The 21,427-nt window shown below is 38.3% G+C and overlaps 1 protein-coding gene and 1 long non-coding RNA gene across 2 annotated transcripts in view; one reads left to right on the top strand and one right to left on the bottom strand.

Moving 5' to 3' along the window:
- The window catches only part of RET (ret proto-oncogene), an 83,149-nt gene that overhangs the window by 26,487 nt on the left and 35,235 nt on the right, over positions 1-21,427 (bottom strand). The window contains exons 2-7 of the mRNA XM_040564043.1: positions 12,442-12,693; positions 10,498-10,791; positions 9,786-10,027; positions 7,520-7,721; positions 6,860-7,059; positions 790-1,048 (exon numbers count right to left, since the gene is read on the bottom strand). Of these exons, the coding sequence (XP_040419977.1) occupies positions 790-1,048; positions 6,860-7,059; positions 7,520-7,721; positions 9,786-10,027; positions 10,498-10,791; positions 12,442-12,693 (1,449 nt within the window). The remainder of the gene's footprint in view (positions 1-789; positions 1,049-6,859; positions 7,060-7,519; positions 7,722-9,785; positions 10,028-10,497; positions 10,792-12,441; positions 12,694-21,427) is intronic.
- On the top strand, positions 2,826-16,725 carry LOC121073261. Its single transcript, XR_005821587.1, has 4 exons — positions 2,826-4,041; positions 7,980-7,988; positions 14,592-14,597; positions 16,712-16,725. It is a non-coding gene; the product is annotated as an uncharacterized LOC121073261 (long non-coding RNA).

Raw genomic sequence — 21,427 nt, 5'->3', positions numbered from 1 at the left:
AACTGTAGAAATATGCTAACGTATTTCTGGTAACAGCAATAGGGACCATAGGTCGCAGTTTCATACAAAACTTTTAATTAAGCAAAAATATTTTGTACTTGGGCTAATGCAGTAGTAGCCCAAGAGCGCAAGTTAGGAATGTGTGATTTCAGACAGCACGACGCTCTCACAAAAAGTAAAGTTGAGGCTTTTGTTTATTCTTCATCAACCCATTCCCTCCTGACATAGGAGCTATGATACAAAACAAGGAAACTGAGGAAATTACGAGGTAGAATTTTCAGGTTCTGCACAAAGTGAGACAATGGTTTGGAGAGAAATGGTTACATCCCCTGTGTAACCCTCCTCTGCTGTGGCTGTTAAAGAATATTTCTAACACTCTGCCCTTACAGCGTTTTCAGTAAAATGAGACGAATACAATTGTGTCATTAATATTGAGCAAAATGTAAGACCAAAATAAATAAATAAAAATGGAGAGGAAAGTTGCGAGAAAGATGATTAAATATACTCAGGCCAAAGAATTATGGTTTCATACACATATGAGTGTGTGTATAAGCATTAGAAATTACACATGGTGCACCACTTTATCTGCATGACGTCCTCAAATAAACTTCTGTTGCAGTTAGGTCTGAATCAAAACTAATAAAAACACAAACTGCAGTCTGTATCTTGTAGCTCAACTTCATGCTCGTTGTTAATGCCATCAGTTTATGGATCACCGAACTAACTCATGACCTAATACCAGTAACACATGTTAAAAAGGAGATTGTTCTAATTGACTCAGGTACTTACGAGTTCCTTCTAAAACAATAGTGAGAAGTGTTTTGGTATGTTTCCTGCTCTGCTTGTCTGTAGCTTGAATAGTGTATTGTATTTCTTTGCATTCGGGTCTGCGTAGTACAGAGGAATCATTCACATAAAGGCTTCCATATTTGTCTTCTCTCCCTTGAAGTATGCTGACAGCGTAGCAGCTTACATTGGGGGACAGTAACTTGTAGGTGATGTTCACACCACGGAATTTCATGCAGTTTTCAATACAGATTTTTCCTATCTAGGCTCAAACACCAACAAAGAAGTCACAGACAACAGAAACAAAACTGTACATCAAAAATATTCTGTTCTTCCCCAAAATATCTTAAAGAAATGGAGAATAGTTTACCTTCCACAGCTTAGCATTTATACATGATTTGATATTTTAACACCAAAACAGAACCTGAACCACAGAATCATCTAGGTTGGTAAAGACCTTCAGGATCAAACACAACCATCCACCAGACCTGCCAGGTCCAATCACTAAACCACATCCCTTTGTGCCCTGTTTATATGTCTTTTAAATACCTCCAGGAGTGGGGACTCCAACACTTCCCTGGACTGCCTGTTCCAATCCCTGACCGCCCTCTCCATGAAGAAATTCTTTATAATATCCAATCTAAACTCCCCTCACAACTTGAGACTGTTCCCTCATGTCCTATCACTTGTCACCTGAGCAAAGAGACTGACATTCACCTTGCCACAGCCTCCTTTCAGGTAGTTGTAGAGAGCAGTGAGGTCTCCCCTCAGACTCCTCCAGACTAAACCCTCATTCCCTCAGTCCCTCCTCAGAGCTCATTTTCTAGTCCCTTCACCAGCTTTGTTGCTCTTCTCTGCACATACTCAAGCAACTCAAATATCCTTGTAGGAGGGGACCCAAAACTGAATATTTGAGATGTGGTCTCACCAGCGCTGTGTACAAAGGGACAGTCACTTCCCTGATCTGGCTGGCCACACTGCTCCTGATGTAGACCAGGATGCCACCGGCCTTCTTGGCCACATAGGCCCACTGCCAGCTCAAATTCAGCTGGCTGGTGACCAGCGCCCCTGGGTACTTTTTGTGATGGGCACCTTCCCAGCGTCTCTTCCCTGAGCCTGTCCTGCTGTGTGGGGTTACTGTGAGCCAAGCACAGCACCCAGCACTAACCCTTGTACATCATGCAATTGGACTGGGCCTGTCCATCTGGCCTATCCAGATCTCATGCAGAGCCTTCCTGCCCTTAAGCAGAGCAACACTCCTACCTAACTTGGTATCATCTGCAAACTTGCTGAGGGTGCACTGGATCCCCTCGTCCAGATCACGGATAGAAATGTTAAACAAAACTGGCCCTAGGACTGAGCCCTGGGGAATGACACTGGTGCCCAGCCACCCTCCAGACTGAACCCCATCCCCTATGACCCTGAGCATGGCCACTCAGCCAGTTCTTCACCCAGCCAACTGTACCCCTGTCCATGCCTTGGGCAGCCAGCTTCTCCAGGAGACTACTGTGGAAAACAGCATCAAATGCTTTACTAAAATCCAGGTAGACAACATCCACAGCCTCAACTCTAAGCAGGTCCTTCAAATGTGATTTATCCTCAGTAAAAACAAGAGGAGAAGGATTACCATTGTCTTCTGGCTAACAGTGGAAACACTAAAAACCTTGGCCCAGGGACTCAGCAATATTTGGTGCCTACTGCTGGTAGTAGGTCACGTTCAGTGAGAACATAACCCTATGATTTGGGAAAGTCTAGGTTCAGTCTCTGCTCTGTCCCAGGCCGATCTGTAAGAAAAACTTTGTATTTGCTTAAGAAAGCAAATGGTTCAGCGTGAACAAAGCTGAGATTCTTTTCAAATAAGACAGAAATAGAAATTGCTAATGCATAACTTTTGTAATACTACAGTCAAAACTTTCTGGCCAGCAGAGCTTTCTGAAAGCCTTAAAAGGAAAAAGGAACTCATTGTTTCCCATTTGCAATTTTTTAAACATTTTCATCTAAAAATGAAAATATGTGGATTTGCCATACATGAACTCCTGCCTGCCAGAATATCTATGCTAGAGCACCCGTCGATCTGAAACAATCTATCTAAGCAGCACAGGAATGTAAAGCCCTGTCTCCTGTCCAGCTCCTACAGGAACTGATCCAAAACACTCTTTGTTTTTTCCATTTACTAGAGTGGGATTTGGATCAGATCCAGACAAACTGGCTTTCCTTGCAGAGAAAACCACAATGTGAAGGGTGGGGTATTATTTAAGGAGACTTGGTGATGGATTCTTTTCAAAGGCTTCAGTTAAGATGTGTTTTCAAGTAGCACTACTGCTGGTTAAAAAAAAAAAAAGTTGATGGACACATCTTGTTTTTAGCATTTTTATTCAAGAATGTAAGAAGAAAAAATGTTTGTTTGTTTGTTTGTTTGTTTTTAACAGTAAGCCCTCCTCCTATGAACCTGGACTATTTAGTCAGACAGGAAGCTCTTGCAAGTCCTAGAAGCATACTCTGTCATGGGATAATCCTACTTCATCCAACATTTCCCTTCGCGTGCTAACTGGTCACTTGGCACCATTTGTTTTGTTGTGTTTTTTGTTTTTTGGCATTTTTATTTTTCTTTGGTGTCAGGGTAGCATACAAAGACTACTAAAGCAAGCAGAAACTAGGCCATTACTGGTAGTCAGCTTCCATGCTGTCTTCTCCTGACAGCATGCTGGGACTGGCAAGAAGAAAAGGAAGTGAAGACAGGACTGCAACTGTTCATAAATTCTGTCTAAACAGGCTCCATCCAGTACCATGTCATTTTAGGTTTGGTGTTGTATTGCAATTGGCAGTATTTTCCAACTGTTCCCAGTGATGCTTCTTTGATGCAGTAGAACATAGCTACATCCCATGACGTTAACCTTTACATAGACCAGATAAAAATTGACCTTTCTTGCTGTCTACTCTGCCATAACTGTTTTGTCCAAGGACTCTTTTACCAACAAAAGTTTCCTGCAAATGGGATGGACGCAGCATAAATTTAGAGCTCCTAAAGAACAGATTTTCTCTACAGTAGAGCAGGGGCCAGTTTTGCTTTCTTTTTATCACTTAAGGAGAAGCTAAAAATGCCCCTCTCAAACGTTTTCTGCAGGAAAGACGGTCTTTCCCATTTTTGTCTGGTTCCACTAGAGAAAGACCAAGCTTGTAATTTTGCTCTGCCTCACAGGTTCTGGAGACAGCACAGATCTCAAATGCAGCAGGGCACAGCCCCAGGGGAACGAAGTAGAAGCAGGAAAGCTCCTCTTTGTCATGAGGAAGGTGGAAAAAATCCTGATAATCAGGGTTGACATCAAGATACAGGGAAGGAATCTACAAAGACGCAGTTTTTAAGACACAACAGTTAACGCAAAAATATCATTACCAGCAATAGGAACAGAAAAAATCCATCTTTTGAGCTCCAGAGTTTAATAAAGTCTGGATAATGATAATGTTCCTCTTCACTGAATTCCAGGGACATTTAGACATATAAGCTCTTTAAAAATCTCAGCCTATGTTATTCATCATTTATCTCAGTAAATGTCAATAGGGCTTTAAGTCCTTTGATAAGTTAAATGCCACTGGGCAAGCCTGTACCATCAGGCCATGCTTCTGTTATTCAATTCATTTAGCTGCTCAAATAGACAAATGGCATCAGCCCAGCAGTTAATCATTTCTTCACGCTCTTGTGTTTTCCTTAGGGTAAGAGACAGTTCAGCCTTCATATTGATTTGGCTCAGTACTTTTTCTCACTGCTCTGCCACATCACAGCTAATTATGCAGCCAACTTTAATAATGTGAAGTGCTGGGGACTAAGCTGCTTACATCGACTTGTACTCCAAACCTGACCACACTGTAAATTCAAATGCAGTCTCAGAACTAAGTGGATGACACTTTAACTGATCAAGAAAACCATCTTCAGAGCCAGAATAAGTTTTCCATTTTGCTGGTTGAGAATCAGAACAAGATCTCTTTGTGAATTTGCATGTAGGCAACACAAAGATATTCCACAGACTTGGAAGTTCTTCATGGAAGAAACAGTTTTTCCCAGCTACTACTGCCACCCAGTGAAACTGCACGGTTACTGTAAAGTGTAATTGTTTCCAGAAACCCTAAAAATCCATGTCAAATGTTCGACTGTCCTGACAAAACACACGTTTTTGTTCTGCTGTTCTGAAACTAAAAAAAAACATGTATTTTCAGTCTTCAAAAAAACACATTCAGACAATTTAGGGCATGCACTGATAAAAATGGTTTAACCAAATTTAATTTGGACAACAGAGAATTAATTCATTAATTCATAACGTTATTGTATGTCTGCTTGTATATATACATGCACACACAAAAAAGAATTATTTCATACGTATTCATGCATACCTAATAGTCAACTTTTGCCCCTTTTTGCAATTACAGTCATGTTGTGACATACATGCAGTTAGGAGTCATTTTTAAATGATAAGAACTAGACTGTAAATATCTTATGCACCTCATGTTACTTCTTTTAGGACAAAAACCACTGGTTTCACCTTGTCTCCACGCAACAGTTTTTCTACAGTAGTGAGAATAAGTCTTTCACAATCTAGTGCTACAAACAAACAAGCAACAAAACCCTCCTAACATCACAATTATTGTGATCTGTGCAAAAAGCACAGTATGTGTTCTGAAGTTTTTAACAGGCTGCAAATTTAAAAGCTGCAGCAACAAGGAATCACAAAGTGATTCACAGTTGTTTTCATAAGGAGCCCGCTATGTGATCACTCAGAGGCTTTCTCATATTTAGACTATTCATTGCAGACTGTGGGTAAAATCTCTCTTGAATAAGCAGCGTTTTTATTCGTCATGTAAGGCCTATTCTGTACTCTCAAAAGCTACCAGACCATAGTGCATTTCATCAGATTAAATATAAAAACGTGATTTATACACAACTTTCCTTTTTCTTTCTTTTTACAACTAGCCAGAGGCTTCAGGATGAGTAAAACTGAGTTCTTCCTTAGGAGACTTCTAATGAATTGGTTTTCTCTGCAATTAGGATTATCATATTTTAGTCTCAATCCTTCTCTCTGTTGCAAATACAGCAGTGGTATTACAGCTTTATTTAGTAGTAAGATATACTTCTCAGCAGCTCCCTCAAAACAGCTCATCATTGATGTCTTTAATATTCACTTTCATAAAATTAATTATATTGAATTAGTTCCTTATTAATGTACATGTTCCACAGGAATTACATTGCAATTTTCACCTGATTAATGTCAACCTGTTAGAAGGTGTTTCTGGAAGGCATTATTAATGGCAGTGGTAGTGATTAAACTAAAATGAGGGTTAAATTAGGAAGCACATTAATTACTAACTAGCCATTATCTAGAGAAAAGCCATTAAAAATGCTAGAATATGTAGAGCTGGGACTCAATAGCTAGGACAAAGCACTTTTTTTGCTGTTGACATTTTCCCACTTATTTATGCCTAAGACGCTAATGGCTGCCAGTACCTCTGATGATAATACGTCTCTATTTCTGTCAATTAATATTTTCACATATGCCCTCTATTCTGCTATTATATGGTGAGAGCTGGTGTCCAGTCTACTCGATATCCACTGTGTCCACATCCAGCAAGTCATCTTGTCATCACATAAAACAGCTACAAACAATGCTTTAACCATATGCCTATCGGAGAACACATTTGTATGTCAATTCTTGAAGAGTTCCTGAAAGCTATGCGCATGACAAAAAAAGTAAAGAAGAGCTCAGCTGTTGCACAGAAGCAAGCAGAAATAACCATGTAATTGCAGAAAATAAACAATTAGGAATGAAATACTAGCAACAACTATGCCAGTATGTAGCTAAATCAGTAGGGAGAAGCCAGAAACAGTTTTAGAATTCTCACATTTCATAATCTAATATGTAATTTCATAGTGTGCCATGAAACACATATAGCTAAACTTCACCTGCATACAAATGGGAGCTGGAATCAAGAAATAGAGCCTAGATTTCCTGCATCTCACCTACTAGTGATCTACCTACTAGCTCCGACTCTAACAGAGTGAAAGTATAATTAAATCAGTTCTTACCTGTGCAAAGCGTTCAGCATTTCTGTTCACTGTGAACTGGTAAGTTGTGTTTGGAAACTGAATGCTGACAGGGAGGATGGAGACATTGAAATGAAGCATCACCGATCTTTCCGGGCCATGAAATTCTGTGTCGTTCACCAAAACATCCAACTGGAAGGAACGATGCTCTGTGACTGAAATACTTTTATTCAGCACCAGTTCTACAAAAGATAAGATTAGTCTATTATAAACCAACATTATCTGAGAATGCATTTTTTGATACTGTACTCCCCCCCAAGTTATAAATATCAAAGTTACTCCTAATAGGAAACGAAAGGAAATTAAAAAAAAGAAAACGCAGTCCCATGGATTTATGCTCTGTGCTATACAAGATGTTTGAAGAGGTACTGAAAAGGTGATCTTCCATGCTAATGACCATGTTGAGAACCCAACCGTGGCTTAATCAAAACCTCTCACCTGTCTGTACAATGAACATCATCCCATATAATCCCTATCCCAGAAATACACCATTTTTTCAGTACATGCTTAAAGCTCAGTGTTTTGCTTAATTTGAAATTTATCAGCTTTCTTTGGGTAAAATTTACAAAATGCTTGAAAAAGTTAAATAGTAACTGTCAATCATTAACAAACAACTTCTTTATTTGAAGAAAGAGACCTTACTGTACTCGTGTTGAGTTCCCCTCACTTGGCTGCCATTTGGGCTGAAGTGGATTTCATCAAAAATGTGCTCTACCCGAAATGTTTCATTTATCCACGGATCATCAGTAATGATGGTTCCTGTGTATTTCTTTCTGCTGCTTTCAAGAGGATAAATAGGTGTGGTGTCTGCATCACATACAGTTAGTGTTGCAAGGACAGTTCCCTGGAAGGAAATCATAAATGACATTGCTGACTGACCTTGAAGTTTTCTTCCCTTGACATGTGTTTGGGAGATTAAAATATTGGTCATATAAAAATTTTCAACTTTCACTTAGGCCCACTTTTATTCAAATTAATTTTAAATTCAGGATACCAATATTTCACACTTGTTTGGTTTTGTTTGTTTTTGTTTTTCTCCAGAAAATATGTAGGAGCATTTTATTAAGGCAGGTTAGTGTTCACAGTCACGTTCAGGGCCCAGGAAGGGAGAGTTTATCTGGCCTTAATATTATTGTCACAGCAATCTCCACTTAAGTAAGTTTGAAGTTTGACACTTGGATAAATTAGTGAGGAGCCACATGAAAACCTCAAACTGGACTGTCCCCAGTTGTGCAGCTAGAGTACTCAATCACTTTTTTTTTTTAAAATATATATTTACATATACAACATACTAAAATATTTATAGATTCATAACATATTATATATTTAACATATATTAATTTCTATATTTTATATATATGTGTGTGTGTATATATATATATATATATATATATTTATATACACACACACAGTACATCATTATATTGTAATCTAATCCAAATACAATCCTAAACTTTTAAGGCAGGAAATGAGAGCACATGCACAGCTCTTTAATTGTATTTTTGAATGTACTATATTACAAATATATTTAATCAGTGTTATTCTACAAAACTACTAAATAAGCAGGTAAGTAACACATGTACTTAAATGACAAGGAAATTCATTCACTCAGGTCAAGCTTCACTTGAAATGACAGAAGTGGCCCGAATTGTCTGTCTTCTTCTTAGCTTACTAGATTGCCATTTTCTACCCGGACACTGAATGCACGCAGCCTTTAAAATTCTTTATTAGTAATGCTGTTATTTCAAGCTCATTTAGTTGCTAGAAAAGATTGACAGTTTCCAAATATAATGGTTGTCTTTCTACTACAAACTCACAGTGAAACTCACCACATTCTGAACACTTTGCAGGCACATAATTTCAAAGATAATATTTCAATTTATAACACAGCTTTATGAGACCTTCCCCTTTTTCATCCAGAGCTAAGTGAAACAAATACAGAATTCTTCCAAAAACGTGAAAAGGAAATGCGTTATGTCCTGGCAAACATAGTGTGTTGTCAACGCTTGTTGTAGTCTGGAGGTGGCAGCAAACTCCCCAAATTACTCTTTTCCCTTCCAGACACAAACATGAGCAAAACATACTTCGAAGGGAAATTTGACTGCAAAAAAAATAAGGTTGCTGTTCTGAAACAAAAGTCCTGTCATGACAGATGCATCATTTAGGCCCATAAAGAAGTGCCTTATCTATATCACTGATGTATTAAGTTTTCCGACTGGAAGAGCCAAAAGCCCGCTTGTACTCTTCTCTCTTGAAGCAATGTGTGTACATGTACAGGGGCACACACAAAGACATTCATGGATTCAGTCCACTTGAAAGATCACCTTGGCACAGTAAAAGAGAATTGGGAGGAGACCATTAAAGTAAGATCCTGGCGCTCTCCTTTAACAGCCTAAAACTGGAAATGTTATCACATTTGCAAGTGCAAAGTTTGTCTGCAGGGACAGAATCAACACTGCAGAAGATGAGCACCTCTCCTCACTTTTTGACACTGGTACGGCATCCTAATAACTGTTCTGAACGTGTTTCTTATATCTTGTAAGGATTCTCACATGCACCTGTTCTAACAACACTCAATTTCAGCCGCTTGGTGGAAACAACCCTGTAACAAATACAGTGTAGAGCACTATATGGAAAGATACAATAACCCCAACCACAGCCTTGGCAATGGCCCATCCTGACCTCACAAATTGCTCATGTTTGTTTACATTGTTCTTTCCTGACCCAAATTGTTGTTATTTTGGGGTCTGAATAAGATATAACGAGAGAGGTGTGGAAGAATTCTTCAGAATCACCATTTTACAATCATGGCTCTGAAGAGCATGGTGTGACCATGTGCTTGATGCCAATAACCGCGCCTACAACCACTGTGCTCCTTCTTCAGAGACCAGATCAAGGAGAGTATTACCTCTTTTCTGTTGAACTCCACGACAGCATCTGCAGTATCAGTGCCATTAGGAAGGAAGGGAGGAGAGTCATCTTCATCTAACACATTTACCAGGAAAGGCACCTCAACCTGCATTTCCCTGAAGCCCTCTCTCACAGTACATTTGGCAATCAGCTCGTATCTCTCTCTCTCTTCTCGGTCTAGGCGCTGTGTCACGCTCACGCCGGTGGTGTTCTCATTGTATCGAAAGGGCATACCTTCGGCTGAAAAACATAGCCACAGTATAAACGGGGTTAATCACTTCCCATTATAGGACTCTGTTTTCTTCTGTAATATTCTTTTACATTCCAGTAATCTATTTGGACATTTTGACTGCATGATAAAAGGCAGAGTCAGAAGTGAAACAGAAGAAAGTTGTGGGGCTATATTAGGGTAGACAGAAAACATGGAAGATCTTACACTCTAGAAGAAGCACAATTTAAAGCTCAGCATATTCCAGATCTGCTCTTGCCAGGTGAAAACTACTAAAACCCATCCTTTCCTTAGGGAAGGAAACAGTCCTCCTTCCCATCCTTTCTGTATAATTCAAAGGCAAAATGCTTAGGCTCAGATCACATTTGCAAGGGAATTTCCTTTAGAGAATCAGTCTAGCAGATCTACTACAAGAGAGATCTTAACAGTGCAGCTGTTTGCCTTTATTGCTGGGACCCGAAAGATTCAGTTCCAGTTTTACCTGCCAGCAGTTTGTAGGAAATGCTGAGATTCTGACACAGATGATGAACTGAGGGTAACTGGAGCTGATGAAATGTGCCAGGTGGTTTATTTTCCTTGATGTGAAAGGAGAGATCCATTTCCGTGAAGCAAAGCTGCCTTGCTGTCAGTGAACTGCAAGCTGGTGCAGTAGCATTGATCAAGGAGAGGACAACTGTCGTACGAGTAGCAGAGTCACATTCCTTCTCTTGGAAAGGGTGGGATGAAAGGAAGACATACAGCATCACTTTTGATAATGTCATCCAGTTTCCTACAGCTTCAGAAAAAACACACCAGAAGAAATATTTTATGGACGACAAGCTATTTCTTTTACACTTTCTAATGTTCTAGCCCATTATTCCACAAACAACCACATAGTTCTATTATGTAACAGAGAAAATCTTGGATATATAATCTGCTGGTTCAACGACCTTAAATTTTAATCCTAATAACTCTAGAAAGCCAAAAACCTATAGGTGTTACTACCCGTTTTATTATATAGAACATCACTGAATGGTGTCAATGGTTCTGCCTGTAAGACACTGACATACAGTAAGCCACTACTAGTGATCAGCTTTATGATAGGACCATTTTCAAAGGGACTAGAGTAGAGTGGGGTTGCAGTAGGGAAAAAGAGTGTGCAAAATGGTAACAAATATTGAGGACAGACGCACAACTACTAACTGTCATTTAAATAACAGTGTTTTGTGAATTTATACCAGTTGAGGATATGGATCAATTTGCTTATGTTTAGTGGACAATCTGCTTCATTGTTCTGAAATAGAAAGAGCTGATCAAAAGATAACTGACATTAAAATCAACCCATGACATCTACAAACACACCCTTAAGCTTTAATTATTTTGACTACCAGTGTTTTACTACAGACAGAATGATAGTATCTGTGACAGAGCTAATTCACTTGAAAAGAGTCTATAGGTCACTATGATGTGAACAAAACAAGAAACCCCAAGACACTCAAGTTCTGGATAGCTATTCTTCCCTTGCTCAGTTACAAACTGCTATCTGGTATACATGAACACCAAGTACCAAAAATGCAGTGAAAATGGGTAAGATAACAAGCAATAAGCATTAAAAAAATAAAACAGTAAGTGCCTGAAGTTGAACATTTAAACATCAAGGGACCCAAATCAAAGGGCAGTGTTGATATATGGCCCTTAAACTCGACAGTTACTACAGACTTTCCAACAGCAGAATTTCTGCAAGTGATCACAGCAGTCGGCCATTAGCTCCTTACCCATTTCCTCCTCCACCATCTAATGATATCTAATTTCCTCATAGATCAAAATCACCAAAACCAATTTACTGCTAGAACATAAAAGAAAGGGAAAAACCTAGGGTAACTCATTTCTATAGTTCAACAATAAGCTTCTTTAACTAAACCAGATCTCAAGAGAAAGAGAGCTACACATAACTACTTCTTCCAAGAACTATTTGGTGTTACGTGCAAATTAACTCTGTGAATCCAAGTTACAAGACTTTGAGGGCTGTTTATATGGGAGTTAGAAGTAAACTAAATGCATTGGTTTGGACACTAAGCACTCAACACTGACAAAGTGGAATTGGCTCAGTTTGCACCAGTAGTTGAACAAATTGCAAATCTCAGTGTAAAGCTGGAACTTATTGCAGCTGTGAAATGCAGGAAAGTGATTTGATGTAGTCCAACATTCCTGCTGTATTGGAGCCTGCAGTGAAAGCAACTGGATCCGTCCCAGGTTAGCATTTGATTTAGTATGCATCTTGTTGCATTTGCTGTGGGTTTTGTTGGTTCTGGTTCCCCATTTTTAAAAGGTATGTGTTTTTTTTCTCAAATTCAGTGGTCATAGGCTGATTGATAAATCTCATGATCCAAACAAACTTTCCTTTAACAACAGATACTTCAACAAGGAAAGATAGTCTTGTACTTACACAACATGTTAAAGTCTTCTCTATCTATGCTCCTGCTGAGGTAGAGAAGTCCTGTTTTTTCTCTAATTTGAAACCAATGATTTTCATGGGATCTTGCTCGAGAAATGACAAGATTCTGGCACAGATGAAAGTGAGCCGCTTCTCCGTGTGAATCCCTCAAGGCATGGATGCGCAGGAGCGGTGTACCTGCTGGCTGATCAATGTAGACGTTCTCTGAGTACTCTTTCCTGGGGAAGTACAAACCAAAGGAAGCTGCAAAGGAAGGAACACAACAAGAGAGTTACTTGAAGTTAAAGGATTTTTGCATTGGCATTTTCTTAAGAGATGCATTTCCAAAGAATCGAAAGCTTCATTTTCTAAGGATTAAAGCAGCATTAAAAAATATGAGAAAAAGACAGATCCTCATCTGGTGTAAATCAGTCTAGTTTTGCTGCACTCAAGCCAGGGACATAAACTTCAGGTTTTTAGTGGTTATGTTCAAGTTACAAAGTCATCTACTTTTTCAAAGCAAAACTGCCTTGCTGTAAACATGGCCCAGCTTAAGCGGAACACTTAATGAAGCTCTGCTTGCCAGGTTTTACTTAAGTTCATATCTGTAGCTCTCATCTCTTCTTCCATTATCTCACAGATGATATTCAGAGAAGGAAAAAAACCTCTGATGAAATCACACATGAAGTAAAAAAAACTGAACACTTTTTCTGCTGAGAGAAAACACAGAAATGCATCAGTGGCTTTCAAACCTTTCCTCGGATTACATAAAACCTTTCTTACATGAAAGTCCTTTTCTGGCACCTTTCTAAACAGGCCAGCATGATACTTTCCCCACAGAAAATAGGACTTGTTTAAAGAAAACTAACATGGAAATTATATATAAGTACTTAGATATTACCAATAGGAAAGCTCAGAACTGACTTGCCTGAACAGGGGAGGCAAGTATACACCTATTTGTAATACAATGAATGTGACTGACTGATTCTTCTTCCATTTTTTTCCTCTGTCACATTATAGACATTTGCATGTAGCAGGACTCAGCTGCCCTTGATGCCTATTTCTTCAGCTGGTATCATTTTACCAGATCACTTTGCAATGGCTTCTCCACCCCTTTCCTATGCCTCCGTTCCAACTGTACAGCTTGCAAAGCTGATGGCAGTAGAATGGGTGATACACATTGAGCGAACAGTCATTAAAAATAAGCATTAAAAGCACAGCATAAGCACGCTCTACTGAGGTGTCAGAAACACTAAAAAACCTGACAAAGCTCTGGATTGTGTAATGGTCATCAAACAGGACTACTCCAAATTCTTTAAAAAAAGAGCTCTGTTATGTTAAAAATAAGTAAGGTTGAGGTGAGATTTTTGGAAATATAAGAGACAGGCTAACAACTGTATCCACTGCAGCTGGCTGAAAGAGGGCTAGTATCTTCTTTGGTTGCACAGGCAGACTAATGATGGAATTAATCTCAAAGATTTCCCACCTGTATCTTCTGTACACAGTGATACTCATCTGCACTGAAATACTGGACCTGTCACCCTTGTCCTTCATCTGCACTGACAGCCTGTACTTGCTCCCATACAACAGAACACTTGCACTTTGCAGAATTTTGCAGCATCTAACGTGATTTGATAAGGAATAAGGCATATGAAAGGCTCATACATCTGCTGAACAAATGAAAATAATAACAATCTCCATATGGTACAAATACAAGACTATCTTAGCTAAAAATCAAGCCAGATACAAATGGAAATAATGGTAACACAGCAGTAAAATTGTGAATATAAAGCCAAAACATCTTCAAAACACCATCAGGCTGTAGCACTTACTTATATTATTATTATCACACCCATATAGTATTCTACTGAATGAAAAGGACCACAAACAAACTGCAAATGAGAGGCATCTAATTTCATTTGGAAACACCACAGAAACCACTCTACCTTGCAATGCTTCATGACATCAGTATGCCTGGATGCAATTACCTCCATGTGATTTACAGGGCCCCATTCGTCATTCTACATATACTTTGCAGTATTTGAATAAAGTGGTAAAATGATGCAGTAGATGAATTTGCTCCAAAGTAATTAATTCAAAGAAAAGCCAACAATAATTTTGTGAGAGTTTTAGAAAAGCAGTTTAACCAGTGACTCCTGAAGCCCCCTGTCTGGAAGAAAACAATTACTTCTGATTCTGGCCCCATTACCACCTTTTTTTGCAAGTTGGATTCCTGAACATTCTTAATATATTTCAAATCTCTTTCCAGTCTTGCTGTCTCTCTCAGTCTTTTTGGGTGCAGGAAAGGATGGGCAATCTGTACCACTAAAATTCCTAACAAACAGGTTCATTAATGAGAGGGATAAGGTGATACCCAAACAGCAAGCCCAGCCCCAGTCCAAATGAATAGATTTCCATGAGGTATTTTCTATAAGATCGTGATTCTACAGTTATGAAAATAGGCTTATAAAGAATTAGCAACAAGATGAAGGAATTTTATTTCCTTACTTCTACAACTGAGGTGAACAATTCTAATGTGAGTGAGGAAGGTGTATCAGAAACATCGCGTGGTGCAAGGACTAGCACTGTAGCAGATGCAGAAAAGCATCTCCAATAAAAGGAATATATAGAGAGTATATATAAGCAGTATTGATCCATAAAGTGTGAAACTATACAAAAAAAAGGAAAAATAGTTGTAATTATTTCCTCACCTTAAAGGAGCGTGTTAATCTGTACAAGCACACAGATACAGTAATCTTGACTGTCTGTCTATATACTAAATGTAGACTTTACCTGCTATTAAGAGCCTTCACCAAGACGTGTGCACGCAGAGTCCTGCGACCACTGGTGCACATAATAGAGAACAGTTACACTGGAGCAAGCATTTGGATCACACCGAAGCTTTTGAAGTGAATCCCAGAAAAGACCCACTCGCGTGGCTCTGGCTCTTCTCACAGAACCGTCTTCGAGCACCTGAACTTGATTCCTCCAGCCACATTCAGCCGCTGGAGCCAGATGAGAGCTGGTCCAACGTAAAAACCTCTGCAACATTGACAGTGCAAGCATCAGGTTGTTGGCACTGCTGGCTTTGCTCTTCAAATCTGGGTCTACACTACATGCCAGTGTGTACACAGTCATGTTTAACTTAAAGTACCTTAATAATTATTACAGAATTAAACGTCTAAAACTTTTTATACAAGTACACCTCAGCATCCTGACTGCTTGGCATTTACAAAAAAAAAAGAAAAGAAAAGTATTTATGCTGCAGACTCCTTGAAATTCTTTGGTGTGTGTTCACATGATCAGTCATCTCCATTCTCAGAAAAACAGGGAAAAAATCCTGTAATATAAAAAATCTGATTTCTCTGTAGGTAACAAATGCAAAGCAGTGCTTTGTATTTTGAAAAGAAAGGACTCTGTCATAAAATAATTTAAAATTTGCTTCAGTAATGTAATTAATGTAAAGTAATTAATTTGACTTTTTTCACGAATATAAAAAAACACTTTAAGAAACTTGCTGCCACCTTGCTAAGTAGAAACATGATTTTTTTTTTCTCCCTTATTCAAACCTAAAAGCTGAAGAAATGGAATTCTATCAGAAGTGTTAGTTTTTAGTACAGAGCACATTTCTACATTCAGGACAAGACCTTAGGATAGTTTTAAGTGACGCCAGTGGATCTTAAATACTATCATGTTCTACTTTGAGAAAAGGTAATTCAAGTGAAAAGATTTTACAGCAGTGTAGAAACTTAGATGTTTAAAAAAATAAAATAAGGAAGTTACAAATTTGATTTACCATGTTACTGTTATTGTATTCATCCAGCGCTGCTGACCTTGAAATTACTGGGATATTGTAAAGTGGTTTGTGCCACTTTCTAGTTTCATTTCAAGCACTGGAAGAGATGAGAGGTATGCAACAGACCGCCCAGGTCCCAACCATGCTCTGCATATAAATTTTTGGGGAGTGATTTTGCAATAGACTTTTGAAGCTGAAACGTAGCACCCACTTCTCTGAGTGGTGTTCATTCCCTTAAGATCTAGCAAGTTAAAACCAGATTCAATAAACTTGCCATCTGGTAAATACACTACAGGAGGCAGAGGTTCTGATCCTGGCCCCAGTACCTCGTGTCCTGAGAAGAAATCGATTCCGATGAATTTGTGCAAGCTTCCTATGGAAGCCAGATGGAATTTTTATTCAATCTGCCATTTAAACAAAGGTGAATTTAGATGGTTAAGCTCAAAACTGATGGTTAAAGTGCTTTTGCTTAGGAATTAAAAGCAGAGAAACATTTCACATCATAACCTTGAAATACACCATAGGAAGGTTTTGCTGTGTAACATACATGAGTAACATGCTATGTATAGGAGAGAGAGAGAGAGAGAGAGAGAATTATTGGAATATTTCGGCATGTCTGAATATTTTTGCTAACACAATGCTGCATCTGGCCTCTGTTCTGCAATCGGTGCAGAAAACATGGCAATCTCTGATAGATGAGCAATATAACATGATAATAGCATATCAGTAACATACAGATGAGAAAAGTGATCGCGTTTAAGCGGATGTAATGCTGCTGACTAATAGCTCCTACAGGAAATAGATAGAGTTATGACAGCATTTTTGCAGTTCAAGGAGAGAAAGCAGATAAAAATGAGAGTGGAGAAATCTGATTATATATACTTTGAAGCCTTGATGTAAACAGAGCTTTTGAAATAAGGTAATTTTTCATGTAGCTTTTTTTCCAATCACAAATGATTAGGTCAATAATATCTTTTTGGAAAAAATTGTGTGTTTTTTTTTTTTTGTACAAAATCTGTTGAAGAAAGATTGCATATTTTTAATTTTTTTATGCCTCCCACTGTAGACTTGAGTAGCATAGGTAGACAACTCTTGATAAAAAATATGAACACTGAATATAGCAACGTTATACTATTATCAATCATGAGGAGGAAAAACAATTTTTTAGTCACAAAATGAGGAGGCATGAAGTTTTTTATTAGTAAATAGAAGACTTCAGTGTGAAAGTCTTCCAAACGATGTTTGCAACCTTATTTAAAGGTAAAACTGCTAACCTTGGATAACATGTTTTGAAGTGAATTATCCCAGTTACAAGCTTTGCTCTGGGAAAGGACATACTTAGGCCACTGAAAAACCATCTCAAGTCCATGTGGATGCCTGTGTTTTCTACTGAATGAAAACCTTCACAATCTCACAGTGTCTGCTGGATTAACAGACACTTAGAACACAAGCACTAGTTTGTGTCCTTAAGAAAATAAAATGAAAAAAGTAAATCAGCAAAGTGGAAATGGAATGAGGGTTGGTTTTCACTCACCAAGTAATAGACATCTATACAAACTGTGTCTTGACAAAGTTTGGTCAGAGTTCCCCAGCATTTTGGAGGACAACATGACGATTTATTAAGAATGGAACAGACCTCATGCAATCGAAATCCCTCATCAAAAATTGACATGCATGTCAAAGAAAAAAGGCACATTTCAACGTAATGATAGCCCTATCATTGTAATGTATAGGAGATAATGATGTAGATGAACATAGGAGTCTGCTGCTAATAATCCCCCATTTGCTGCACAGCATCAGATTTCAACAAGCAATTACCTGTCAGGGTTAGTTTTGTGTTCCTGAAATAATTACCTTTACTTTTGATGAGTAGCCATTATGTTCCATTACTAGTATTAATATACCCAATGTTTGATACATCAGAGAACGAGAGCAGCAATGCACCTGTATATTTTAAATTAAAGGATTCACCCATTTAACACCATTCCAACCCCTACAGAATTAAGCAGTAAACTCACCCTTATAATCCAAAAAGTCAGTCATTTAGAAAAAAGCACTGTCACTGAATGGAAGGATAGTATGAAACGAAATGGCTGAAAACAACACTACGTGGACTACATACCCTGGGCAATGTATTCAGGACACTATGTGCCATTTAACAGAGGCTGATCAATCCCACACAAATAAAAATGCTCCCGCCAGCATTTAGATGAATGGCTCTTCAGCCAGAGATGGTTTAACAGAGAGAACAATCTCCACCTTTATGCAGGGAATCGCTCCAACCTTTCCTCTGGTTCAGCAGCAGGGTTTTAAATGAAGAACTCCTCACTGCACTATCCATCACTGCACTGGGACTCATTTAAAACGTAATCACTGGAGAAGAACTATTTCCAATAGACTGGGCGACACATCACCAGACGTAACTGCTCAGAGAAAATATTCACCAGGGCAAAACATAACAACGTTTTGTTAATAAATAATAATAATTAATAAAACAAAGCACCCTGAAAAGCTGTTGGAACACCTCTGAGAGGGATCAGCCAACAAGGAGCATCTCGGGAGCTCAGCTAACATCTGCAGCTCATGCCAGAACACGAGCTAACAGCTTCCTTTTTTAAGCCAGGGCGAGAGTCTCAGTGCCAGAAACTGAAGCGCGTATGGAAGAGCTCAGTGCACACACTGCCACTCGCTCACCCATCTCCCCAGAGCCAGAGGGGGACACAGCAGCAGTGGAGGGGAACGCAGGCTGCTGCAAACCCTCCACATGCTTGTGCAGCTAGGTGTCAGTGAGCCCCCCGACCCTGCCAGGTGTGCAGTCACCACTCAAAGGAGAGTATTTTGCACAAATACAATTATTAAAGTATTTGCCTGGTATTATACAGAGAAGTACAGTCAAATTCTGCCCTTGCTTCACTGAGTTTGGGCTGCAGCGTTACTGCCCTCAGTATAAATCACAGCACATTCAAGAGTCACCAAAACAATGACAAATGGGATAACTGACAAACACCTAATTAACTAGCAAGCAATTAATGCAGCTCAGCAGCATGACATTATTTATTTTTAGGTATGTTATTTTAAGCTGATCATTACAGAAATTTTAACAGATGTGATGTGAACCAGTGAACACAGGAAACTGTTCTAAAGTGAAAATGAAATGAATTCCTGCTTTGTAAAGCTGCTTTTCCAGATCCTAGGTTAGAGTGGACTGGGTAAGGATTGCTGTAATGCTTCATATTCTGAAAATATATTCAAATTTTACAGAGCTGTGTAATTGCTGTTTCACCTGTTGTGTGCATTTATTTGTAGCACAATTGCTACAGAAGGACAGAACAAATTTAAATGGCAGCAGTATCAGCGGAATACATGTGTTTTACAGAATACAATACCTCCAGAGGGAGCAGGTTCTTGCAAAGTGATGGCAAACAGAAACAGTACTTAACCAGAATATATTCCAGACCTGAAAAACTGGTCTGCTCTAAGTTAATTGCCTCTCGGGTGATTTTCCTCACCAGATTCCCATGCTCATACTGAAAACAAACCTGGTTTTTGGATTGAAAACATAGAAATTACGTAGATACAAATATCAGATAGAAAACCTCAGTTGACCACCTGTATTAACCTACCAGTAAGGAAAAATGAGAATTCTACAAGACATTAATAAGATAAATCTGCCAAAAGCCAAGAGATTATCTGACAAGAATGGTTTCTTACAGCATCAGGTATTTTAAACATAAATTTGTAAAAGTCAGGACAAAAAACTGACCCTAAATTTGTCAAAAAGAAAACTATTCCAACTGAATTTCTGAGGATTGTCAAGGTTTTGATTTTTTGCACTAATCCATGACTGACAAATGTGTATTTTTCACAAAGTAGGACTGTGACTCTCTAAAGCTCTAGAAGTTCTCTCTGATGTCCACTTCAGACTGAGGTCAAACCCATGCCTACACTTTCTTGTCAGAATCTATATTTCAAGGTAAGCTTTAGAGAGTCACTTTTCAGCTTTTATAAGCACCAAAAAAAAATAAATAAAAAAGCTTCTTTTCTCTTGCTTTCTTATGGTTTGTTATTATTTACTTTAGCAAGAATGCATGTCTTTGATGCTGCGTTGATCTAAACACCAGTGATACTAAAACTTAAACCATTCTTCATAGAAACAAACATGCACAAAAAGCTTCTGTAAGAGGTTGCAGGGTTCTTGCAAATTCTTCAGATCCTGATTCTGTCACACCTCATTACTTATGTGATCAAATAATAATGCTTTTTAAAATGTGGCTTAATTGCTTGAGAATAACTGGATATAATTTGGCTCAGTATGTGTATAAAGCTGAAATATAAGACAAGAAAACTGATGACTGTATTGCAGCACCAGTTATATTAATAAATGGTTAATAGAATTTATTTCCATCAGGATGCATTTACAAGGCAGTATAAAAAATGAAGATGACTTTCATTTTTATACCATTTCATTTCAGTTCTGAATGGGCACAATTTGTCTTGTTACATACATTTGGACATCCAATGACTTCTCTGTATTTTACTTTGTCAACTAATCCTGAGTTCAAGAGCACTGCAGAGAAGATCTTACGAAGATTTCCAATGCTAAAAGCTGCAAAACTTGGGGCTTTGTTTGGCTTTGCTTACAGAAGGTGACAGGTAAAAATATTCACTTAATGCCTGTGAAGGTAGAGTGTATGTGCATACATACATAGATATATGTGTATCAAGATTATAATAAGATCCTAAAGAAAATATTTGTTGGATTATGAATTTGTGAAAATATACACAAGTACACAGAGCTGTATTTTCAGCCACTTTTTTTTTTTTAAATTGTTCAGCTAGAAAAATTTGCAGGACTACCTAGAGGTGTCTCAGTCCGCTAATATACACAGATGCAAAAGGAAGAAACAGTTGCACTACAATGTCCCTATAAAAGGCTTTCCATACAGCTCAGCAGTCATCTGCAGGATCATAAAGCTTACAATTGTAAACATAAAAGAAATATTGATCCACAAATCCATAATGTCGATACATTATTTCTTGTATTACCTGATCCTGAAGTAGCATCTAAGTGTCTAATAATTATACAAACGATAAAAGAAACAGGATTATCAATAGGTTCAAACTGTATCCCCACGCAAAAGCTATATAGCCTTTTCTAACTTAAAGATAGAAGGCTATTTTAAAATATTTTAAGAAATGATT

Source organism: Cygnus olor, chromosome 7, assembly GCF_009769625.2.
Source record: "Cygnus olor isolate bCygOlo1 chromosome 7, bCygOlo1.pri.v2, whole genome shotgun sequence".
In the NCBI taxonomy this organism is placed as follows: Eukaryota; Metazoa; Chordata; class Aves; order Anseriformes; family Anatidae; genus Cygnus; species Cygnus olor.
Note: the sequence above shows the minus strand (reverse complement) of the source record. Positions and strands in the feature narration are given on the sequence as shown.